Source organism: Lissotriton vulgaris, chromosome 11 (assembly GCF_964263255.1).
Source record: "Lissotriton vulgaris chromosome 11, aLisVul1.2, whole genome shotgun sequence".
Taxonomy (NCBI): Eukaryota; Metazoa; Chordata; class Amphibia; order Caudata; family Salamandridae; genus Lissotriton; species Lissotriton vulgaris.
The window spans coordinates 875,566,616-875,590,234 of NC_141699.1; the positions used below are offsets into that span (position 1 = coordinate 875,566,616).

Consider the following 23,619-nt stretch of genomic DNA (forward strand, 5'->3'; position numbering starts at 1 on the left):
ATGCAAATGAATAATAAGCTCTGGCTCTCACAAGCAGTGAAGCCAACACGCCTCAAGCCTGACCTGCAGTCTTGGGAGCATTACCAGGTGCTCCATGTCAACGGGGACAACCTAGTCCAGTTATGTACTATTATAGATACTGTTTTCCAGTGGCTCAGTCCAGTTGATGTGGACCAGAGATACAGATTCTTGAATGTAGTAAATTGTTAAGTAACAAGTCAGTGATTGCAATACATGGTCCCATTTGTCACTAAACGTACTATTGCAATAATTCAACCTAAACAAAAAGATGTTCCTATGCACCTCCGTCTTTACCTGCAGCACCTATACTCTTGCAGAATCAGGGACATAAGCAAATCTGACAATGCAGCGCAAACCTGACCTGCAGCACCATCACCCAGCTTTTCAAAAACAAGGGCCTTTTGAGCAAATCTGCCAATGCATGTCAACCCTAACTTGCGCCACCGTTAGTCCTACTGTCTCAAAATTAAAGCCCTTACAAGCAGCTCTACCAAACCACCTAAATCCTAATCTACCACAACAGGTACGCCAATGCACGCAAGACCTGAATCACAGCACCACTGCACTGCTGTCCTAGAAACAGGGAACAGATGTACAAAGCTATGTAGCCGTGATAAAGCCTAGGATTTGCTAAATAACGTTTTTAAAAATAATAATAAATAATAATCCCATTTTCAATGAATATTGATGAGATAGAACAGGTTGTGATGCACCATGAGATGAAAATTTGAGAACCAAACTGTTAGTAGATAGATCGGTTCTCAAAATTCCCAACTTTCTGCAGGAATACTGGTCGCAATATGAGTCTAGTATTTTGCGACAAATGTTTTGCTACCAATGTTTTGTACATCTGGCCCCCGGTTCTTTACAAGTACCTCTGTCAATGTTCCTCATTTCTGAGATGCAGCATCATCAACCTGCTAAGGCTGCTATTCCTTGAACAGGGTACTTAAAAGCTGCTCTGCTGATGTACATACATAAAGAATCGCTGCTACGTCAAGAGCTCTGCCAATATGATTTAATCCAGCTCAGGTAAAGGTGAGGTTGGAGCTGCTCTTGCATGTGTTCGGTAACCTCAAGTCTGTAAATCTGCAACCTTTCCTTACAAAGAATCGTCACACCATCTTACTCAAAGCACTAACTGTGCACTCAAACACCAGACTCACCTTCCCTGCTTTATGCTCACTTTTAGACCATTACTTTTTTGTAAACTGCCACCACAGACAGGGACTAGCCATATGCAGGCTGGGCCCTCCCCCCAATCTGATAGTTCTGTCTGAACTGGTAGGCCGCCACTGCGAGCACTCCCACCATCACCTCTCTGGGGAACACAAACACCCCAGACATGTTTTGGCCCTGGAGCTTGGGTCCCACATAGAGAGGGAGGGAGAAGACAGCTGATTGAGATAATGCTAGCCCAGAAATGAAAAAGAAGACTATGTGAGACGTTCAGAAAGCAATTTCGATTTCATTACTTGGAATATTTGACACTTACAGAAAAGTAATTTTGACTTTATTACCGAAGAAGGAATAGGGGCATCAAAGAATGAAAAAGAGAGAAGGCTGAGCTCTTCGGAAATTGAAAGCAGGGAAGTTGAGAGGATAAGAAAGTCGTTTAGGGAAGTATGAAGGAGATGTAGTCGAATTTAAAGTCAGAACCGGGCTTTATTGGGCTAAAGCCCACAAAGGCTGGCACCATAAATTCAATGGGTTTGAGGTAAACACACCTTTAAATGTTCTAGAGTTCCAATTATTTTTTCTAAAATACGATCACTGACTGATTGGTCAAACTTAATATCACTCCTCTACATAACCCCGTTCTCCCTTATGAGAGCCCCCTTTTTACCCATCCCTTTCATTTATTTTCTTCTCTGACACACCTTTGCATCTTGGCCCCCTCTCTTCTTAACTTGTCTCAAACATGAATGCTCTTCTACCTTCTGGGCTTCTTTATATTCAGCTAGTTCTGCTGGCGTAACACTCAGCTAATCTGAGGGCGAGTCTGTTCTATACAGATTATTTTTAACCAAACACAAGAGCACAGATGTGACTCTAGCTTTAGTAATACTGAAGTTTATTGGAAGGTAAAGACTGAGCCTTAAAGCGGGTTTATTTAAAAAAAAACACATGTTCATTAAGTAGTGAAGATGCTTGGCCTGAGATTGGCGGGGCTGGAAGATTTTTTATGAAATAAACTTAACGTTGTAAAATAAGGAGCCTCTAATTATTTGGCTCTGGTGCTCGGTCTCCATTTGCACCTCAATTGGAGAGCTCACATAGTGCCCGGCATAATATCCTAGCACGTGACTGTTTATTATTTTTCCAACAAATCGCTGGGCTCGAGCTCACACCATGAGTAAAGGAAAGGACTGAGATAAAAGCAAAAACTGACCACCATGAGAAAAGGTCTGACTGATAGCTAATACACGTGTGCCTGCTGTTTCGCTTTTTGCCGAGATTTAGTAGATTTGCAGCTAACAAGATTTGTCTTTTTTTGGTGAGACACAAATCCAGCTGCTGTGCAATGTTTGCTCCTTCCTGCTTTGTTATTCTTTGTTTACAAAGAACCGTTGTCTGTTTTCATGGGGAGTAACGTTCAATAAGTATACATAGGAGACTCGTGATGCGCTAACAAGGGTCACACAGCATGCGGATCCTTGCACAATGCACATTCAGTGCGGAAGCTAAGATCTGCCGCGGAGCCTTCTCTTTGCGCAGAGAATTTAAGGCTCCATTCCTCAGTGGGCCCAGCTCTCAAACACGTCTTAGTGGGGGAACCGCGTGCAGCGCCAACTTACCGTAGCTGGTTTTGCCTTTTCGCACACAAAGGTGTCGTAGAACATGCAAGAGCGTTGGTTGGTTGGTAAGTTTGGGGGCTGGGTGGGGGGGGGTTGAGCTTCAGATTTTCCGACATTCACGTGACGCTGGCATAGCATGCATAGATTGTTAAAATACCTAAAATACCTTCCTGGTGAAATCCGACAAACATCTCATCATACCCGACTGAAAACACCTGTAGCCAACAATTTATCAGCAATTATATTTACCAAAGGAGCCCAACTCCATCACCGCCCTCCCTCACTTTAAGCTAGGCCCCTGGCCCCACATGCCTTTCGTGTGGAGGAGACCGAACCTCTGAAGTGATTTCCTGTCACACACTGGTAGATCTGAACCCCAACTGTTTAGTCGTTCAAGGCATATGTCTAAGTCTTTCTTCCGTTCACACAATGCATCGCTGACTCTGCACTGATCACTCGCGTGAAGAATTAAAAAAAATATTCTAAACAATCCTATCATTTTAATGCGTTTTTCATTTCTGCTTTTTGCACATTGGAGTGAATTTAGTGTGCGGGCCAGAAAGTGGAATTTTTCATCTGGCAGTGTGCTTTTCGTTTCCTCCCCCTCAGATTCTCCCACCAAGAACCACCAGTTGAGTTCTCAAAGAAGGGTCCTTAACATTTTACCGCCTTACACTTAAATTAGATTTCTTTTGGAGATGTTATTTGAGGGCTAGATTTACCAGCAAGTTTGGTATTCTATGAACAGATAAAAAATATAGGCGACATTTTGCTGCGAAATACTGACTGCGCACACTTTACAAAAATGACATACTAAATGTCAATTACAGGCTCAACAGCCCAACCCCATCACCACCCTCCCTTACTTTAAGCTAGGCCCCTGGCCCCACATGCCTTTCGTGCGGAGAACGAACCTCTGAAGTGATTTCCTGGATAGGACAGGCTCAAAGAGAGTTAAGTGCTGAAGAATAAATATGAGTTAGCGGATACTATGAAAGTACCCGAAGCAATGTCTGGACTGTTACTAACCACCAGGCCAGCTCGAGTGACATGACGAGTGACGGTCTGAGTGAGTCAGTGACGGACGGACAATAAGTTAACCACGAGACTTACTTACTAGACTAGAGACAGTAGAGTACTGTAGAGACTGAGTCCAAGTTCAGTGAAGAAGAGAGTCAGTGAGTGACGGTCTGCTGGCTGCTGCTGCCTGGCCCTGCACGAACGAGGAGACAGAGACGGAGCCCCGGTGAGCCGCACAACTAGTAGGAAACGTCTCAGCGCGCACCGGCGCACGTCCCCGAATGATCATGGCCAATCAGTCCACCCACCCACGCTCCGGCATCTAATAATGGATTGCCTGTATTTCGGCGCGGTGGACCAACCAATCCTGGCGCTGTATAAGCACCAGGATTGTCTAGGGGGTCACACAGTCTTCTCGCCCTTGCGCCTTCTTAAAGGACGGGGCCCAGCCAAAGACACACCCCCCTCCCTCTCAGTCAACTTGACGGCTAATTTAGGCTAAAGTGCTCTACTCTCTACTGCTGCTCATGCCTTGTATGGGTATAATAGGAGCAGCCGCGGTGCGTCCATTGGGGTGTAAGGGCGTAGCCCCACTAAGCCTGGTGGACGCACCTGCGGCTGCAGCAGAGAGAGTCAGTCTAGTCTAGAGAGTAGAGCACTTAAATAAAATACAGCAGCGCTTGTTCCGACCGGGACAGACCCGATCAAATAGGGAGGGAGCAGGGGGTGGGGCTGGGTTACAACAACATCAGTGTGATGTCACTCACACAGTCTGACTCGACTGCGCATGAGTAAATCAGGAGGAAACTTACACGCGCATGTGCTTTAGCCTAAATTAGCCGTCAAGTTGACTGACAGGGAGGGGGGTGTATCCGCTAACTCCTATTTATTCTTCAGCACTTAACTCTCTTTGATCCTGTCCTATCCAGGAAATCACTTCAGAGGTTTCTTCTCCTCTGTACAAAAGGCATGTGGGGCCAGGGGCCTAGCTTAAAATGGAGGAGGGCGGTGATGGGGTTGGGCTGTTGAGCCTGTAATTGACATTTAGTATGTCATTTTTGTAAAGTGTACGCAGTCATTATTTTGCAGCAAAATGTCGCCTATATTTTTTATCTGTTCATAGAATACCAAATTTGCTGGTAAATCTAGCCCTCAAATAACATCTCCAAAAGAAATTTAATTTAAGTGTAAGGTGGTAAAAGGTTAAGGACCCTTCTTTGAGAACTCAACTGGTGGCTCTTGGTGGGACAATCTGAGGGGAGGAAACGAAACACACACTGCCAGATGAAAAATTCCACTTTCTGGCCCGCACAATAAATTCACTCCAATGTTCAAAAAGCAGGAATAAAAAACGCATTAAAATGATCGGATTGTTTAGAATATTTTTTTTAATTCTTCACGCGAGTGATCAGTGCAAAATCAGCAATGCATTGTGGGAACGGAAGAAAGACTTAGGCATATGCCTTGAACGACTAAACAGTTGGGGTTCAGATCTACCAGTGTGTGACAGGAAATCACTTCAGAGGTTCAGTCTCCTCCGCACGAAAGGCATGTGGGGCCAGGGGCCTAGCTTAAAGTGAGGGAGGGCGGTGATGGGGTTGGGCTCCCTTGGTAAATATAATTGCTGATAAATTGTTGGCTACAGGTGTTTTCAGTCGGGTATGATGAGATGTTTGTCGGATTTCACCAGGAAGGTATTTTAGGTATTTTAACAATCTATGCATGCTATGCCAGCGTCACGTGAATGTCGGAAAATCGGAAGCTCAACCCCCCAAACTTACTAACCAAGCAACGCTTTTGCATGTTCTATGACACCTTTGTGTGCGAAAAGGCAAAACCAGCTACGGTAAGTTGGCGCTGCACGCGGTTCCCCCACTAAGACATGTTTGAGAGCTGGGCGCACTGAAGAATGGAGCCTTAAATTCTCTGCGCAAAGAGAAGGCTCCGCGGCAGATCTGAGCTTCCGCACTGAATGCGCATTGTGCAAGGATCCGCATGCTGTGTGACCCTTGTTAGCGCATCACGAGTCTCCTATGTATACTTATTGAACGTTACTCCCCATGAAAACAGACAATGGTTCTTTGTAAACAAAGAATAACAAAGCAGGAAGGAGCAAACATTGCACAGCATCTGGATTTGTGTCTCACCAAAAAAGACAAATCTTGTTAGCTGCAAATCTACTAAATCTCTGCAAAAAGCAAAACAGCAGGCACGCTTGTATTAGCTATCAGTCAGACCTTTTCTCATGGTGGTCAGTTTTTGCTTTTATCTCAGTCCTTTCCTTTACTCATGGTGTGAGCTGGAGCCCAGCGATTTGTTGGAAAAATCATAAACAGTCACGTGCTAGGATATTATGCCGGGCACTATGTGAGCTCTCCAATTGAGGTGCAAATGGAGACCGAGCACCAGAGCCAAATAATTAGAGGCTCCTTATTTTACAACGTTAAGTTTATTTCATAAAAAATCTTCCAGCCCCGCCAATCTCAGGCCAAGCATCTTTACTACTTAATGAACATGTGCTTTCTTTTAAATAAACCCGCTTTATGGCTCAGTCTTTACCTTCCAATAAACTTCAGTATTACTAAAGCTAGAGTCACATCTGTGCTCTTGTGTTTGGTTAAAAATAATCTGTATAGAACAGACCCGCCCTCAGATTAGCTGAGTGTTACGCCAGCAGAACTAGCTGAATATAAAGAAGCCCAGAAGGTAGAAGAGCATCCATGTTTGAGACAAGTTAAGAAGAGAGGGGGCCAAGATGCAAAGGTGTGTCAGAGAAGAAAATAAATGAAAGGGATGGGTAAAAAAGGGGCTCTCATAAGGGAGAACGGGGTTATGTAGAGGAGTGATATTGAGGTTGACCAATCAGTCAGTGATCGTATTTTAGAAAAAATAATTGGAACTCTAGAACATTTAAAGGTGTCTTTACCTCATACCCATTGAATTTATGGTGCCAGCCTTTGTGGGCTTTTGCCCAATAAAGCCCGGTTCTGACTTTAAATTTGACTACATCTCCTTCATACTTCCCTAAACTACTTTCTTTTCCTCTCAACTTCCCTGCTTTCAATTTCCGAGAAGCTCAGCCTTCTCTCTTTTCCATTCTTTGATGCCCCTATTTCTTCTTCGGTAATAAAGTCAAAATTACTTTTCTGTAAGTGTCAAATATTCCAAGTAATGAAATCGAAATTGCTTTCTGAACGTCTCACATAGTCTTCTTTTTCATTTCTGGGCTAGCATTATGTCAAACAGCTGTCTTCTCCCTTCCTCTCCATGTGGGACCCAAGCTCCAGGGCGAAAACATGTCTGGGGTGTTTGTGTTCCCCAGAGAGGTGATGGTGGGAGTGCTCGCTGTGGCGGCCTACCAGTTTAGACAGAACTATCAGATTGGGGGGAGGGCCCAGCCTGCATATGGCTAGTCCCTGTCTGTGGTGGCAGTTTACAAAAAAGTAATGGTCTAAAAGTGAGCATAAAGCAGGGAAGGTGAGTCTGGTGTTCGAGTGCACAGTTAGTGCTTTGAGTAAGAAGGTGTGACGATTGTTTGTAAGGAAAGGTTGCAGATTTACAGACTTGAGGTTACCGAACACATGCAAGAGCAGCTCCAACCTCACCTTTACCTGAGCTGGATTAAATCATATTGGCAGAGCTCTTGACGTTGCAGCGATTCTTTATGTATGTACATCAGCAGAGCAGCTTTTAAGTACCCTGTTCAAGGAATAGCAGCCTTAGCAGGTTGATGATGCTGCATCTCAGAAATGAGGAACATTGACAGAGGTACTTGTAAAGAACCGGGGGCCAGATGTACAAAACTTTGGTAGCAAAACATTGGTCGCAAAATACTAGTCTCATATTGCGACCAGTATTCCTGCAACAAGTTGGGAATTTTGAGAACCGATCTACTAACAGTTTGGTTCTCAAATTTTCATCTCATGGTGCATCACAACCTGTTCTATCTCATCAATGTTCATTGAAAATGGGATTAATATTAATTATTATTTTTAAAAACGTTATTTAGCAAATCCTAGGCTTTGTCACGGCTACATAGCTTTGTACAATTGTTCCCTGTCTCTAGGACAGCAGTGCAGTGGTGCTGTAATTCAGGTCTTGCGTGCATTGGCGTACCTGTTGTGGTAGATTAGGATTCAGGTGCTTTGGTAGAGCTGCTTGTACGGGCTTTAATTTTGAGACAGTAGGACTAACGATGCCGCAAGTTAGGGTTGACATGCATTGGCAGATTTGCTCAAAAGGCCCTTGTTTTTGAAAAGCTGGGTGATGTGCTGCAGGTCAGGTTTACGCTGCATTGTCAGATTTGCTTATGTCCCTGATTCTGCAAGAGTATAGGTGCTGCGGGTAAAGACGGAGGTGCATTGGAACATCTTTTTGTTAAGGTTGAATTATTGCAATAGTACGTTTAGTGACAAATGGGACCATGTATTGCAATCACGGACTTTTTACTTAACAATTTACTACATTCAAGAATCTGTATCTCTGGTCCACTTCAACTGGACTGACCCATTGGAAAACAGTATCTATAATAGTACATAACTGGACTAGTTTGTCCCCGTTGACATGGAGCATCTGGTAATGCTCCCAAGACTGCTGGTCAGGCTCGAGGCGTGTTGGCTTCACTGCTTGTGAGAGCCAGAGCTTATTATTCATTTGCATGCGAGCCCCTAGGTTGTCTGTGATCTTGTTGAGGTGTATGAGTGCAGTTTACATATGTTCAAGAAAGGTTTGTGTTACCTCCAAATGCATTTGTTATGAGCCAAAACATCTAGCAGCATGTCCTTGGATTTTAGTTAGGGAGCTCCCTCCTGATGGATAAAACATGTCACCTGTTTAGTGAGAGAGTTTTGCTGCCTCTTCTATATTCAGTATATTGTAAAACTGTTTTTCTTCTCCCGCCTTTCCTTGTTTTGTTTCCCTGTTTTCCCCTTGCGTGCCATTCGTTACTCTAGAGTCTAATAGAGTCGGAAGGCCGTAGGGGAAGACTGTGGACTTTTCTTCAAGTTCCTGACGCTCCTGTGGAACGAGCCTGGCAACCATTACACTGCTGTGCAACTTCTTCTACTCTTAGAGCTGAGATTTCCATGAAAGTCTTATAGTCTGAATTCAGCACCTGAGCATAATAGGACGGAATGTATGAAGCTCTGTAGTTATACTGAATAAGCAGCTACCTATTTTATGCCATCTATTAATGTAATAACTGCACTTTCACAATTGCTTTATTAACCTTCCTGCTTTCTCAAATTTGCTTGAAAATGCACGATTTTTCTTCTTTTTTTTCAAAATTTTCTTGGGGGGGTAACCTCCCCAAACCGCCCTTTTGGGGTTCGGGCTCGCTCGCTGCGCTCGCTCGCTACAGTGCTGTATGCTAATTAGTTTGGGCCCCCCCCACTTTAAAATCTCACCCACCGCCCCTGAAAAGGAGAGATTGATTGTATTTCAGCTGTGTAAGAGCTGTGCTATGTACCTGGAGCTGTGGGTGTGCAGACAGCGCTTCCTTTATATGCACAGCACATGGAGCAGAACTCTTTTTGGGACAACAAATAATGGTATAAGTATAGAAACTAGACGTCTTATCCTCCAAATACGAATGCACAAGCCTTTGGAAAGAAGCTATTTTTGTTCCGTTTTATTTAACTGCAGACTCGCCTTCACTTTGAACTTTACAATGGCTAATCAACTGACTGTTAATTAGGCAGCAGAAGCAGGGGAAATACATGCATATAATGGATTTCTGTAGTAACTAATTCAGTCTTTTAAAGCATTTAGTTGAGGTGTGTGGTCGTGATCCGTGCCGAGTGGATTAGCACCTGACTGACTGGCCCAAAACATGGAAAGGGGATTAGAGGCATGCTCAACATACTATAATTAGCCAGTATCAGTATGGCAGGGTAGAAAATGCAGATTTTCTTTAGGAATATTATTTAACACATTTACTCGTGTGCCAGTCACACATCACTCCTGCACTTTTGACAAATGCACATATTGGTTCCTACCCCCAGTAAGTAGCTAGGGGCCTGTAGTGAGCCACCATTCAAAAAGCCCGATGTTGTAACAGAAACAAGTTAATAAAAATGGAGGTTGCATCTCAACATTCGTCCCGAGATTATTCCTTGTGACCTTAGGGTCTTATTTATGAGCCCTTGTGTCACTTTTGCGCCGCCAGTGCGTCACTCTATCTATCTATCTATCGCCCTCACTCTACCTATCTAGCTAGCTAGATAGCTACCGCCCTCACTCGATCTATCTATTGCCCTCACTCTATCTATCTATCGCCCTCCCTCAATCTACATCGCCCTGCCTCTATCTATCGCCCTCCCTCTATCTATCGCCCTCACTCTGTCTATCGCACTCACTCTATCTATCGCACTCACTCTATCGCACTCACTCTGTCTATCTATCGCATCACCACAGCATCACTCAGCACCACCACAGCATCACTCAGGGGCCCCACAACATCACTATGCGCTACCACAGCATCACTGAACGCCACAGCATCCCTCGTCGCCACCACAACATCACTCAGCGCATCCACGGCATCAATCTGTGTAACAATTCAACAACAACTGGTTCAAATATGTTCTCTCAATGTTTCAAGCTTTATTACAAATGTCACAAAAAGATGTTAATATTTCACTTCTGTTCTTGGATTTTAGTCACAATAAAATACACGGAACATAATCTTCACAAAAGTTATTTACAAAAGTTTAAGCTATTGCCATTATAAATTATAATAACTTCTATTTAAGTATTTCCTATTAAAAAATTAAAAGCCATTGTTATTTGTAATGTCAATCCATCTAAGTCACGTAAATACAACACATATTTCATTACAAATGCTACAGGTGTCACATTTGCGAAAGTTAAAACTATTGGCATTGTAAACGACAAAGATATTAATTTCACTATTTTCAAAACCAACACATAAATAAAAAAATTCTCATTTACAATACCAATAGCTCAAACTTTCCTAATGCGAGACCTATTGCATTGCAAATGCTTGTTTAAAACTGGAGCACTTTTACCGCTAGAATCTGGTTGTCAAGTTCAATTATATATGTCTTTGAAAAAGAGAATCTTTTATAGGAGCCCCAAAAATCGATTTGTACTAAGCCTTCTTTGCTTTTATTGCGCTGGCATGACCTCTTTGTATACCTGTTTTTCCATTAGTCGAAGCGGTCCAGAGTTTGAGATAAGGATTATGCAGAATAAATTTGTTTTAATCATTTATAGCTCTTAAAGGTCTGGAGCTTGGTTACTTCATCTGTAGTATGTACGTTACAGTTGCATCAGTTTAGCACAGCTTAAATATTCATTATTAACGTTTAAAAATCCTTGGTACTTATTTTACCCTGGTTTGCCAGAGAAATGGAGGAGCAGTCGTGAAACACTGTTATCACGATTTAAACACATTTACTTTATATGTTAATAAGACGCATTTCTAGTCTTTTCACTTCTACCAGAGCTTAGTAAATATGATTTTCCTATCCATCAAGCCTGGTATACCTGGGTTTTCTAAGGAGCAGTGGTTCTCTCGTGTTTTAGCTCTAGTGCAAAAAACACAAATGTGTTATTTCAGGACTCGAGTTACATGGGGACTGTGAATGCAGTCGTGGTAGCTTTATCTGCATTGAAAGCCACAGGCAATATTAATTGATTAATTTGTTCAATCCTCGAGGGCTGCACCACAGGCAGAAACCTTGCCACTTCATTGTCATAAAAGAAAATGCTGTTTTAACAATTGTGTGTGTGTGTGTACTATAATTTTGCATAAGTGCCTTCAAGCTAAACGACCTTTTGTAAAGCAAAAGTACCACTCATGGGCAAATAATCGAGAATGTTTTTTCAGGCCAGTTTTATTTTGAATGTCTATTTATCGGTGCTTCTGACTACGAATATGCATGAGCCTGCATGTACTTATGTTTCTACTTGTGGATATATATGCGGGTCTGTAAGTGTGTGCATGTGAGTATGCATTTTTGTGTGTAGGTATCCAACCATGCATTCAAGTGTGCTAGCTGCATGGGTGCTCCTCTACATACTTGTATGCATGCACACAATTCAGTACATAGGTCTATTAATACGCACACACAAACACATTTTCACAAATGTGTTTGTAGCTACTACAGCTCACAGAATGTACAAGTTTGGCAAATTACAGCATACGTACATTTATTGTGTGGCGTATGTGTAATGCTACGTCAAATCTTGCAGGAAGATGACCTAGTCAGGAAAACGCACCACTTCCTGTAGAGGAGCAGAAGGTTGTCTCCTTTCTTAGAGAAATGTTTTGCCCATTTGTACATGTTCTGAGATTCTGATAAGCTGCTATTTAAATGTTTTCATCTTGCATTCCTCACTTTGTGTGTTTCTATCTGCTATCACTTTAGTGAAAACCTTGCCAAAGGGCAGCGGACCGCTACACATGGTCAAACTCAATGAGTAATAGGCAAGGTAGCTGGTTTGTGGGCTATAGTTATTTGGTATCAGAGTAGTACATGGTTGGCCATTTTGTCCAGCTTACTGTGCTTATTCTTGGTAGCTTGACTTGGAGAGTAAAATGTAAGTTGTGTTTGTCCAGAGTAACTCTCACTGCGATCATTGCTTTGCCCTCATGTTGCATGAGCATAACTTAAAACACATACTTTGGATTGTTTTGAACTGCGGCACAAGCTTATTACGTGCTCCAGAATTTCACCTGAAGGTAGCTGATAATTATCAAACAATTTTCATTTAATTATTTTAGGTTTTGCGATGCTTTGGATAGTCTGATTATGTGCCTCACTGCTAAACACTTATACGAACACAAAGGCGAGACCTATTGGCTATGCAAATGCTTGTTTGCACTGGACTCCAGCCAGCAAATGGTGTTTATTAGCAGCCAGCGCTCTTCGTGCCACAGCACTGGACAGGCACAGCTGCAGAGCCGCAAATATGTGTGACTTTGCATTTCAGTGCGGTGATGTAGAGCACCACACTGAATGAATTAGTCTAACGTGTGATGCGTGGTACTTGGCCGGGCTGTCTTTAATGGACAAACCCATTAAACTTTCAAAGTAAGAGATAGTCTAATTCTTGTCTATATTTAACCTCTTGACTGCTATTAACGTGACAGCCATGTCAAGAGCGGTCATGTTCAGGTGGTATTGACAGGCAGGTCGCATCAAGCCTGTAGTGGCAGGGAGTCCCTTTCGTGCTGGCACCAAAGGAACTCAATTTTTACAGTTGGGCTGGTGAGGAAAAACTTCCCCAGCAGCACAACCTGTTTATTTTTCTTCATGGTGATGATTAGGGTGCACGGTGAGCTGATATTACAAAGGAAGTGAAACAGAAATGAGTCCTTCATCTTATTTCACTTTCACTTGCATTGGTCCTCTGGGGGGTGTATCTCAGCACCGCAAGCACTGATTTCGATAGGGAAGATCTTGTTGTAAAGTGGAGAATCTCCCTGTTCCAAAGATATCTCTCCCTATTGGATCTGCACTTCGGGATCTCCTTAAGAGGGTAATCCTTAAGCAGGAATCCACACCACTAGACAAGTTTTCTTTTTGGTGGTGGGGGTGGTTAGTGTGGCCTTTTGCTCATCCCAATGGCTCAATCAGTCTTACTTACTCCTCCTGGAAGTACATGGGGGTATTTACACCCAATCAGCTCCTCCCAAGGTGGAAGAAAGCCCACTAGCCATTAGGGACTTTAAATGGAAACAAAAAAAGGGGTGGAGTGCACACCCACTGAAATAGGGTCAAGTCCCCACCCAAAGAGGAGAACTATAGTCTTTCTGCCCCCGAGAGGGTAGAAAGCCCACTAGACCCCGGGGATTTCGTTTTAAGAATGGAGTGGGGTCAGACCATCCTGGCATAGGGCCCTAAAGGGGCAGTGCAGCCTTTCTGCCACCATTGGGAGGCAGGTTGAAGTTCTGCCCCTAGTTACCCCCATTGGTAGAAGAGTCCTCTAGACATTAGGGATTTTACACTACCCCCAAAAAAGGGCAATACCCTGGTTCTGCCCCCTCAGGGGTAGATAAGAGGTTTGCCCCGATTGGGGGTCTGCCATAATCTGCTCCCTCTCTGGTGGGTACAAAGCCCACTAGATAACAGGGATTTCAAAACTGTGCCAAGAAGAAAGGACGGAGTGTCCCGCCTTGGCAGGGGGCCACACCACCACTCTTAAGGGGCACTTAAGTCTTTCTGTCCCCTGGGATAGGTGGGGGTTGAAAGGCCATTTTACACTGGGACAAAAAAAGGCATGGGGCATTCCACCGTGGCATTGGACCATACCCCTTTCCCATCAGGGGAAACTCAATCTTCCTGCACCCCATAACCATTAGACACAGGGGATTTAAAAATGCTGCAAAAAGAGGATGGGTAGGCCCGTACTGGCACTGGGCTATATCTCACCCAGTAGCGCCACCAACCCCCCCCCCCCCGCCCAAAAGACACATGCAGCAGAGAGGGGTAGAAAGCTAAATAAAAAACCGGTAAATCATAAAAGAAAATCGGTGAGTGTGGTTCAACCTGGCCTAGAGCCATACTCCACACCAACAGGGGGAATAAAATGCTTTTGCACCTCTGGGGGCAGATACAAAGTCCTAGTGTGGGGGGTGGGGGGGGGGCTGCCCCAATTTGCCCCAAGGAGGGGATAGAAAGCCTGGGATTTTAGATTTGTGCACAAAAAGGGGTGGGTGTGTACTATCCTGTAATTAGGCCAAACCTCCACCCTTAAAGGAACACTAAAGTCTTTCATCTCCCCTGAGGGCTAGGGAGTTTTGTCAGAATTACCCCTCGACTGGGGAAGACCAGAATGGCCACTAGACAACTCCGAAAAATAGATCCTAAAAAATAGGGAACACAGATTACCAGGCATGGAGCCATGTCCCCACTCCAGAACAGGTGCAAAAGTCCTTCTGCCCCTTTGGTAATAAAGCATCTCCATCATTCTGGCAAACATGAGGACATTTTGATTCTTTTGGGTGTAGTTTTTACATGCGTGCCAGCCCTAGGTGCTAAGAAATAGGTTGATCCCTGTAGATTCCAGAACTTTCTCTCACAGAAAAATGAGGAAATATGTGTTTTTAGACAAGGTTTGAAATTTGCAAGGCTTTCTGGATAAAAATATGTTGTGGGATCCATGAAAGTCATACCAATCTGGACTCCCCTGGGTGTCTAGTTTTTAGAAATGTGTGGCTCTGATAGGTTTCCCAAGGCGGCGGCAGAATACAGGCCCAAAATCCACAGCTACCCACACTGCAAACAACTGCTCGTTTTTAGTGGAAAATATTGATTTGTCCATGTAGAGGTTTGGGTCCTTTCCTGTTGCGGACCCTGTGCCCACCCATTCAAATAAAGTACTGTTTTTATCGGGACAAGATAGGGAACACTGGGTAGTAGGAAATTTGCGGGTTCCTGCTGATTTCGCAGCTTTCTCTCACAGAAATGGGAAACATTTATTTTTTAGTTAAAGTTTGAAGTTTTAAGGCCATTATGGGAAAGAAAGCTTAAGGAGACCCATGCAAGCAGACCACCATGAAGTACCCTGGGGTTTCAGAAATGTGTGGGTTTAGTAGGTATCCCTGGGGGCACCCTAGCCCAGGCCCAATATCGACAGCCACCACATTGAAAAAAAGGTTGGTTGTGGGTTACCAAATTTGATTTGTCCATGTTGTGCTTTAGGCACTTTCCTGTTGCTAACACTTGGCACACCCAGAGAAGTGGGGTACAATTTTTATCAGGACAGTGTGGGAACATTGGGTGGGAGAACATGTGTGGATAAGTATTAATTTTGCTGTATGAAATGTGATGTTTTAAGGCTGTGTTTTGGTATATTTTGTATCACAGGCGCTAGGCCCAGCCATACAAGTTGGGTACTGTTTTTATAAGGAGATGCAATGAAATACAGAATATTAGAACTTTTGTTATTATCTATTGGATACCTCTGTAATTTTGGCTTACAAATGTAAGCCAGAGTGCAAGAAAGAACAGATTTTGCAAAATACACTCTAAATCACATGATAGTATGGGTAATCCCAAATTCAAAGGTGTACAAATAACGACTGTTACTAAACGCAGTATATTTTCATCCTTTCAGAAATACATAGGTTTCCTTCATGCCCACTTTTATTACTCAATAAGAAGTCATTATAGACTGCATCTCAATTGTAGGTTTTTGGTATCGGGTGTTTTCAGAGAATCAACAAACCCTATATTTCCTCATGGCCAGAAAGGTCTACCGTATGTAACAGTATATTGCTTTTGTAAATCAGCCATTGTGACGAAAAATTACAGATGACCATTTTGTAACTAGTGGCTATTTTTTTCTACTTATTTTTATTTATTGAAATGATTAGTTTGCTTGGGAAAACTGTGAGGAATCTATGCAAATGACCCCTTGCTGAATTCACAATTTAGTTTATTTTTTCACCCATGGGTTTCACAAGTGTGTCCAGCACAAATTGAAGTTTGAAACCACAAAAATTGGGACTAATGAACTACTTATTCGAAAAATTTAAAAACTGAAGTCAAATTTCTTTCTATAAAACCCTGCTTGTTCCTAAAAGCTGGACAATAGTGATCCTAGTAGAAAGGAAACATCCCTTGGTGGGCAAAACAATCAACAATCAATCTATGTATCCTAACACAGATCACAGCCCATGTGTTAGAACTTACAGGTTCCCGATTTAGAGAAACATTTATTCCAGGGTAGGTAAAAACTGATATATATATATTTTTTTAAACAACTTTAAGCACCCTACTGGTAAACATACAATAATCAATTTTTAAAAATTCATTCTCAATAAAAACATGTGCAATCATTTGATACTACACAGGACAATATCTCTTCACAAAGAAAGTTAAAATCAAATCACTATACTTTTGTAACACCATCAACAATAATTCTATACTCCAATTATACTAAATACATACGGCCAAGCAATGAAACACAGAGAGACAAAAGACTCTAGATAGTGATCCTAGCACAGCAATCATTTTGTTTGTCAGTTTTGGGGAAAAAACGTACTCTTTCTTGCAGAGCACATTTTACTAATTTTTCCCCAATAAATTTATATATTTTGGCTATTTCCTTGGTTCCCTCTAAGGGAATATACAAACCATGTGTATCTTTAGAATCCTCATAATATCGGAAGGACACAAATTCAGCATGGATACTTTTTGAGCAAAAAAAGAGTTATGGAGCTTTAACCGCATCAGTACTATCGTATATTCCCGCTGTGTGCTGCAATTTTTAAAATCCCATTGTTTGTGACAAGGTCAACTCGTCATAAGCACAGCGCAGGTAACACCCATGACGAGTTGACCTTGTCACAAGCATCGAAGGGGTTAAGCATGAACTACTACTAGCATCCGAAGAAGAGCTTAGCACCAGGGAGGGAAAAGCATAGCAGCCACATGGTTAATTACTGCAGAACTGGTAAGTAAAAATATGAATGCATCTTCAGTGTGCACACTTCTTTGTGTTGTGCAGTATTGTAAGTATCAGCACCTTTGAATTTTTAGGTCTGACTCTTTCTGCGTGAAATCACTTTGTGTTGTCTCACATTAGCTCTGATATGTTTCAGGTGTGAATGAATGTGCCTCGCAGCCATGCCATAATGGAGGCACCTGCATAGATGAGGTTAATGGTTTTAGATGCTTATGCACGAAAGGTTTCAGAGGCAGCACTTGTGATACAGGTAGGCACAGCTTCCATAAAAACATTGTTATATTATGAATGATTTGTTTGTTTGCCAAAACACATTATTTGATATGATTAAATGTGGTTGTAATGTTATTGTTGCCGCTCTGTCAGTGTCTTATTAGAGCTAAAGTTGGTTGGTGGATATATATATATATATATATTCAATGAAAAAACCATTGGTTATAGAACATATATAGTTAGGAATTTGCATTTACAAAACCTTATTTTACTCGCATAAAACCATTGAAATTCCATATATAGTTAGATGCGCTAACTATATATCGCGCACCCGCAATCCACTGCTGATGATGTCACATATTACATCATTCATGACATGGTCAGTGACATCACTGATGACATCACTGATAACAACTCAAATGACATCACTGATGACATCTCAAATGACATCACTGATGACATCACTGATGACAACTCAAATGACATCACTGACAACATCACAGATGACATCATTCATGTGTTAATACGATGAACCTCTACAGACTCTGATATATCCTTAGATACACTCAGTGAAAACAGACACTCACAGATTGTCACTCATCCATGGAGTTACTCATACACCTAGACAGTCATGCAAAGAATCAATCACACCTCCAATTCCTCAACTATACAGTTATACACACCTTACTTATTGAAACATATTCTAACACATATTTACTCTCTTATATAATCCCTAATAAAAGTTCACAATGATCCATACAGCCACTCACACATTCACTGGCTCTAATGCACAGTTATTTATATATGTTAACTCTCACATGTACTGTGTTTTACATATGTACTTACTTTGACATGTAGCACTGAGATATCCATTCACTCACCAATACACTCATGCACACAGTCAACCGCCCATACAGCTGTTTCCACATGCACTTTTGAAACCATACATCTAGTGAATCAACTGCTCACACATCTATGCACAGAGTCACACACCTCCCAGCCACTCACACATATACTCAGTCTCCCATACAAATACTTGAGCAACCAATCAATAACCCATATAGTTATTCATATAGCTACTGATCAACACATGCAGCAGTTTACAGAACAACAGATATAATGATGCACAAATTAATACAGTTTAATCACTAACCCATGCACTCAGTGAGACACATTTAATCACTCCCTCATACAATCAGTCATGCACCTACTAAATCCTTCATCCAGACATTTATACATCCACTCATTCTTCAATATGTAAGACATATTTTAACTTTACAGAAACATACAGTCACTGGATGTTGTGATCAGTGATGTCATCAGTGATGTCACTGACCATGTCATGAATGATGTAATATGTGACATCATCAGCAGTGGATTGCGGGTGCGCGATATATAGTTAGCGCATCTAACTATATATGGAATTTCAATGGTTTTATGCGAGTAAAATAAGGTTTTGTAAATGCAAATTCCTAACTATATATGTTCTATAACCAATGGTTTTTTCATTGAATTTTCAAGGTTTTGTAAATGCAAATTCCTAACTATATATGGACTATAACCTATGGTTTTTTCTGTGAATTTCAATGGTTTTTTAATAGCAAATATCAAAAGCTGTCAAATGTCAAGTACGTGATAGGTAAAAACGTTTTCGTGTTTATGCACGCTGATGTGCTTTGAACGCTGCCCCCCCCTCCCCTCTTTTCTCTTAGTAGTACTCTCTCTTTGCAGATAGTGAACGGTAGTTAACGCAGACCTTTACCCCCGTTGTAATCCGTCGTACCTGCTTGTCTCTCCATTTGATTGATTGTTATCCAAGCATTTACTGTTTTAAAATTGGTTCTCTTTGGATCATTCTCTATTTACAAACAAGCACAAAGTCGCAATACTCTGTTTAGTCTTTGCAGATAGTGAAAAATCGTGTAAAAAAATAAAAGTAATCGAGCAAAATCAGTAGACCACTAATTGGATCTCTTTTTGACCTCGATAAAATACAAACATTAGGAACAACCCTTCATGAGAAATACGAAAATAGTGAAATGAACTGAGCTCCACACCATGAGGGCTGCAAGACAGCTCGACTCCGCCACCCACCCCGCCCAAAATAACGACAAACCCTATGCAAATATTATAAATATAGACAACACACCAGCAAAGAAACAGGGTAAAACATTTTATTAAATAACTATTTACATAACTATTTTATACTTTTTATTGCCCGATCCGGCTAGCTCAATCGATCGAGCATGAAACTCATGCACTGATAGCAAGCGTTGAGAGTTTGTAGAACGATGGCTTCAGATTTTCCACATACGGTGTAGTGGCGCGAACTGGGAGGGGGCGTTTGGATCCTGCCCCTTCCCCAAATAAGATTTTCATACGTGAATGTTCGTTCATGCTTTTTGTCCCTGAGTTGCTTCGATGTCACTGCCTTACACAAATGGCATAAGTCCTGGATGTTGAGTGCCATACTTCAGAGTTCTAAGCAGCGCTTGTAACACTGTTTAAACCTTATTTGCACCTGCTGCAGCTTCACTATTCAAAGTAAGTAGGGTCCGTTTGTGGACCTGACTGCATTGGAAAACAATGTGATACGGTGCCTCCCTAAACCGCTTGACGGAGGCCCCCGAGGGGCGGTGAGATGGCGCGGACTGAGAGGGGGCGCTTGGCTCCTGCCCCCTCCCCAAGTCGTGTTGCCCTGATGTGGCCTGAGATCGCCCCCGACATAGGCGGCCGGCTCCCGGGGTCCGGCGGAATTTTTTCCCTTTTGATGACTCTTCCATTCTGGACCTTGTCCCACAATCCGTTTGACCTGAAGACACGCTGTAGTGGGGCGCCCCTTTACCGTTTTAGTTGCCATTCCGCCCGCTTTTGGTACTCTGTGCCTCTTCCGCCATTCAGCTGTTTACCGCACGCTCTTGCGACTACAGCGTCTCGCTCACCATGTAGTTGAGTTGCTCCCGCTCTTAAGATTTAACCGAACTTTTTGGACTGCTGAAAGCGGTTGTATTCCGACCGCTGGTTGGTGGAGAAATTTTGACTATATTCTGGACCTGCGTTGTCGCGTAATGCGTCATATGACGCGCCGCGTTAGCGCACCCGGAAGTGCTCCGGTGCGCAAGGCGCAGCTTCCCGGAAACGATCCAGAGCGCGCCGCGCAGCGCGTAACGTAAGCATAACAGGTCATGTGACTTGTTAATAAAACTTTTCATTGGTTCATTTTACTTTTGTTTTCCTGATGATGTAAGACTAGGTCATGTGACCTAAAAATAACACTTTTCATTGGATTAAAAAATTTTTTTCCCAAACGATGAAAGCCCCACCTTGTTTCTGGATGTTTCAGACTGAAGCTGGCGTCACCATGAGAGCACCACCATCTCGTAGCTCCGTCGTGGCCATTCCGCAAGCAATCATGGCAGCCGCTCCCCACCGGAAGCCTGCGGGAGTCGAGGGCCCCCAAGACTTTTGTACAATCTTCAAGGCTGAGGGGACGCTTTCGAGAATGGAACCCAAGCCCTGGCAGACAAGCGTCCGAGTTCCAAGGTGTCCCAGGGCCATTTTACTGGACCAGGCCCAAATCCGAAGAGCCGGCCGCCATTTTAAGAGTCCTGTGGCAGCCGCCTATCGCTGCACCGCAAGAGTGGGAGCAACTCAACTACATGGTGAGCGAGACGCTGTAGCCGTAAGAGCGGGCGGTAAACAGCTGAATGGCGGAAAAGGCACAGTGTAGCAAAAGCGGGCGGAATGGCGACTGAAACGATAAGGGGCGCCCCACTACAGCAGACGAGCCTCCGCCATGTGCTTCAAAACTGCATACGTATCTCGTGATATCAAGGTTGGGCAACCAGTACACAACAAGCAGTTACGAGTCCCATTTACACCGGCGCCATTTTGGGCGCGGCCGGGCAGGTCCAGGATCTAGTCAAACATAACAAATGAGGCTGACGTCTCTGAAGCAGTTGACGAACAGCAGGACATAGCAAATAAACATGAAGTCTCTAAAGCTGTTAACTCACTGCAAGACAAAACAAGTGAACCTGAAACCTCTGGAATAATTGTCGCTCAAAAGAACAACACACAAAACTCTGTAGAGCCTGAAGAAAGAAAAACAGAAGGGCACTGTAGTTTCAGACACACTTAACACTAATGACTTAACAAAGATATCGTCTGTCTATGAAGCAGTTATCATGTTCACAGAATTGACAAAGAAGTGTGCAGACACCAATGCTATTAAGAAACACAAGGAAATCCCTAACGCATCAGCATTCTCGGAAGAGGTTGACACAGATAACATCTTAAGGAACAAAGAAAGACAAAATAAGGATGAGGAAGTTATCACTTTAGTTTTTTCATCAGCTAGCGACAGCAAGAAACATATTGTAATGGAGATTAGAGAGGCTACGGATGGATAAATAAATTATCAAAAGAAATGGCTACTCCCCCCTTTAGCAGATTAGCTAAATCTTTGCGTAATTTGGGCATAAAAGTTATATTGTTGTTGTTGTTGTTGTTATCGTTATAGTTTCCGGAGAAGTATAATTCACCAATAGTTTTCTTTGTAGATGTTTTTCCATTAACAATCCCAGTTCCATCACCCGCCAAGGATATCACCACTGTTCCCCATGTCATAAAACCTTAGGATGTTCAATAACTGAAACAGCTAATATGGGTTTACTTACAGAGGACATCTTTTGTTCTGTTTTGTAAAGTAAAACTATTGTGAACGCAAGTATTATACATAGTAAGTGTTTAATATAGCATTTGTCAGTCATTGGTTAAGCAGCTAGGACCTGTTCACTCTTGACACCCCAGGTGCTGTGTATGTTGCACTATAGTGCTGCATCGGGAATACGGACAACCCTATTGATGTTGATTTTTCATTATTGATTATTGTAAAGAAATGGCGACTCCCCCCTTTAGCAGATTAGCTAAATGTTTGCGTAATTTAGGCATAAAAGTTATATTATTGTTGTTGTTGTTGTTATCGTTATAGTTCTGGTTAATTTCAAAAAATGTTTAAATATATTTACAGTTTTTGTTGCGTTCGTTATATTTAAAAGTTAATAAAGTTTTATAATCCTACTTTGTTGGAGTGCTATATATTTTTAAAAAATCGGGTGAATGGGGCCTTGAATCGGGTTATTGTCATGTGTGGGCTTTGCAAGTGTACTGCTACAGGATCGGACATTTCAAACTCAAATGCACGTTCTTTTTCTTACCTTTCCGAAGCATGGAGCGCAATAGCAGGCAGAGAAAGGGTGATGCATGTGTTGAACACTACCTGGCCTGGCAAGTTGCTGGCAGTGCCCCCCCGCCCGCTCCTGAAAGAGGGCACACACACACCGCCGCCCCGAGTACTTCACAAATCTTTAAAAGACCATGTGCTTGTTCATGAGGCTTAAATGGTTTATCACCCCTTCTAGAACCCCTGCATCGACCCTCTGACGTTTCCTGGAAGAATTAGCACGTAACACAATACCAAGCCCTGTCAGCTGAAACCCCCGAGGAATCGTGGGGCATATTATCAAGGGGGTTTATTTCCGCTTTTTTGGCTTTAAAAGCCAAAAAAAAGGAGATAAAATTATCTCCCTATTACCAAGCTGTCGCTAACACCAGTTAGTGACAGCTAAAAGGAGATAGCGACCATCTTGGGCCCCGCTTTGCATGTCAGTGATATTTATCACTAATGACATGCAAAGTGGGCGTGCCAAGATGTTAGCGACTGGAAACAGTCCCTAACCATCGCTATCTCCTATTACCAACTTTTGGAGATATTCGCGCTAAGCTCGAATATCTCCAAAAGCTAACACCTGCCCTTAGCAGTTTTTAGCCATGTTATCCAATGGAAGGAAACATATACTAACACATATTTACTCTCTTATACAATCCCTGATACAAGATCACAATGATCCATACAGCCACTCTCACATTCACTGGCTCTTATGCACAGTTATTTATATATGTCAATTCTCACATGGACTGTGTTTTACATATGTACTTACTTTGACATGTAGCACTGAGATATCCATTCACTCACCAATACACTCATGCACACAGTCAACTGTCCATACAGCTGTTTCTACATGCACTTTTGAACCCATACACCTAGGGAATCAACTGCTCACACATC

The 23,619-nt window shown here is 42.6% G+C and overlaps 1 protein-coding gene across 1 annotated transcript in view; it reads left to right on the forward strand.

Moving 5' to 3' along the window:
• The window catches only part of SNED1 (sushi, nidogen and EGF like domains 1), a 2,960,801-nt gene that overhangs the window by 800,632 nt on the left and 2,136,550 nt on the right, over nucleotides 1–23,619 (forward strand). The window contains exon 7 of the mRNA XM_086944023.1: nucleotides 17,413–17,526. Within this exon, the coding sequence (XP_086800149.1) occupies nucleotides 17,413–17,526 (114 nt within the window). The remainder of the gene's footprint in view (nucleotides 1–17,412; nucleotides 17,527–23,619) is intronic.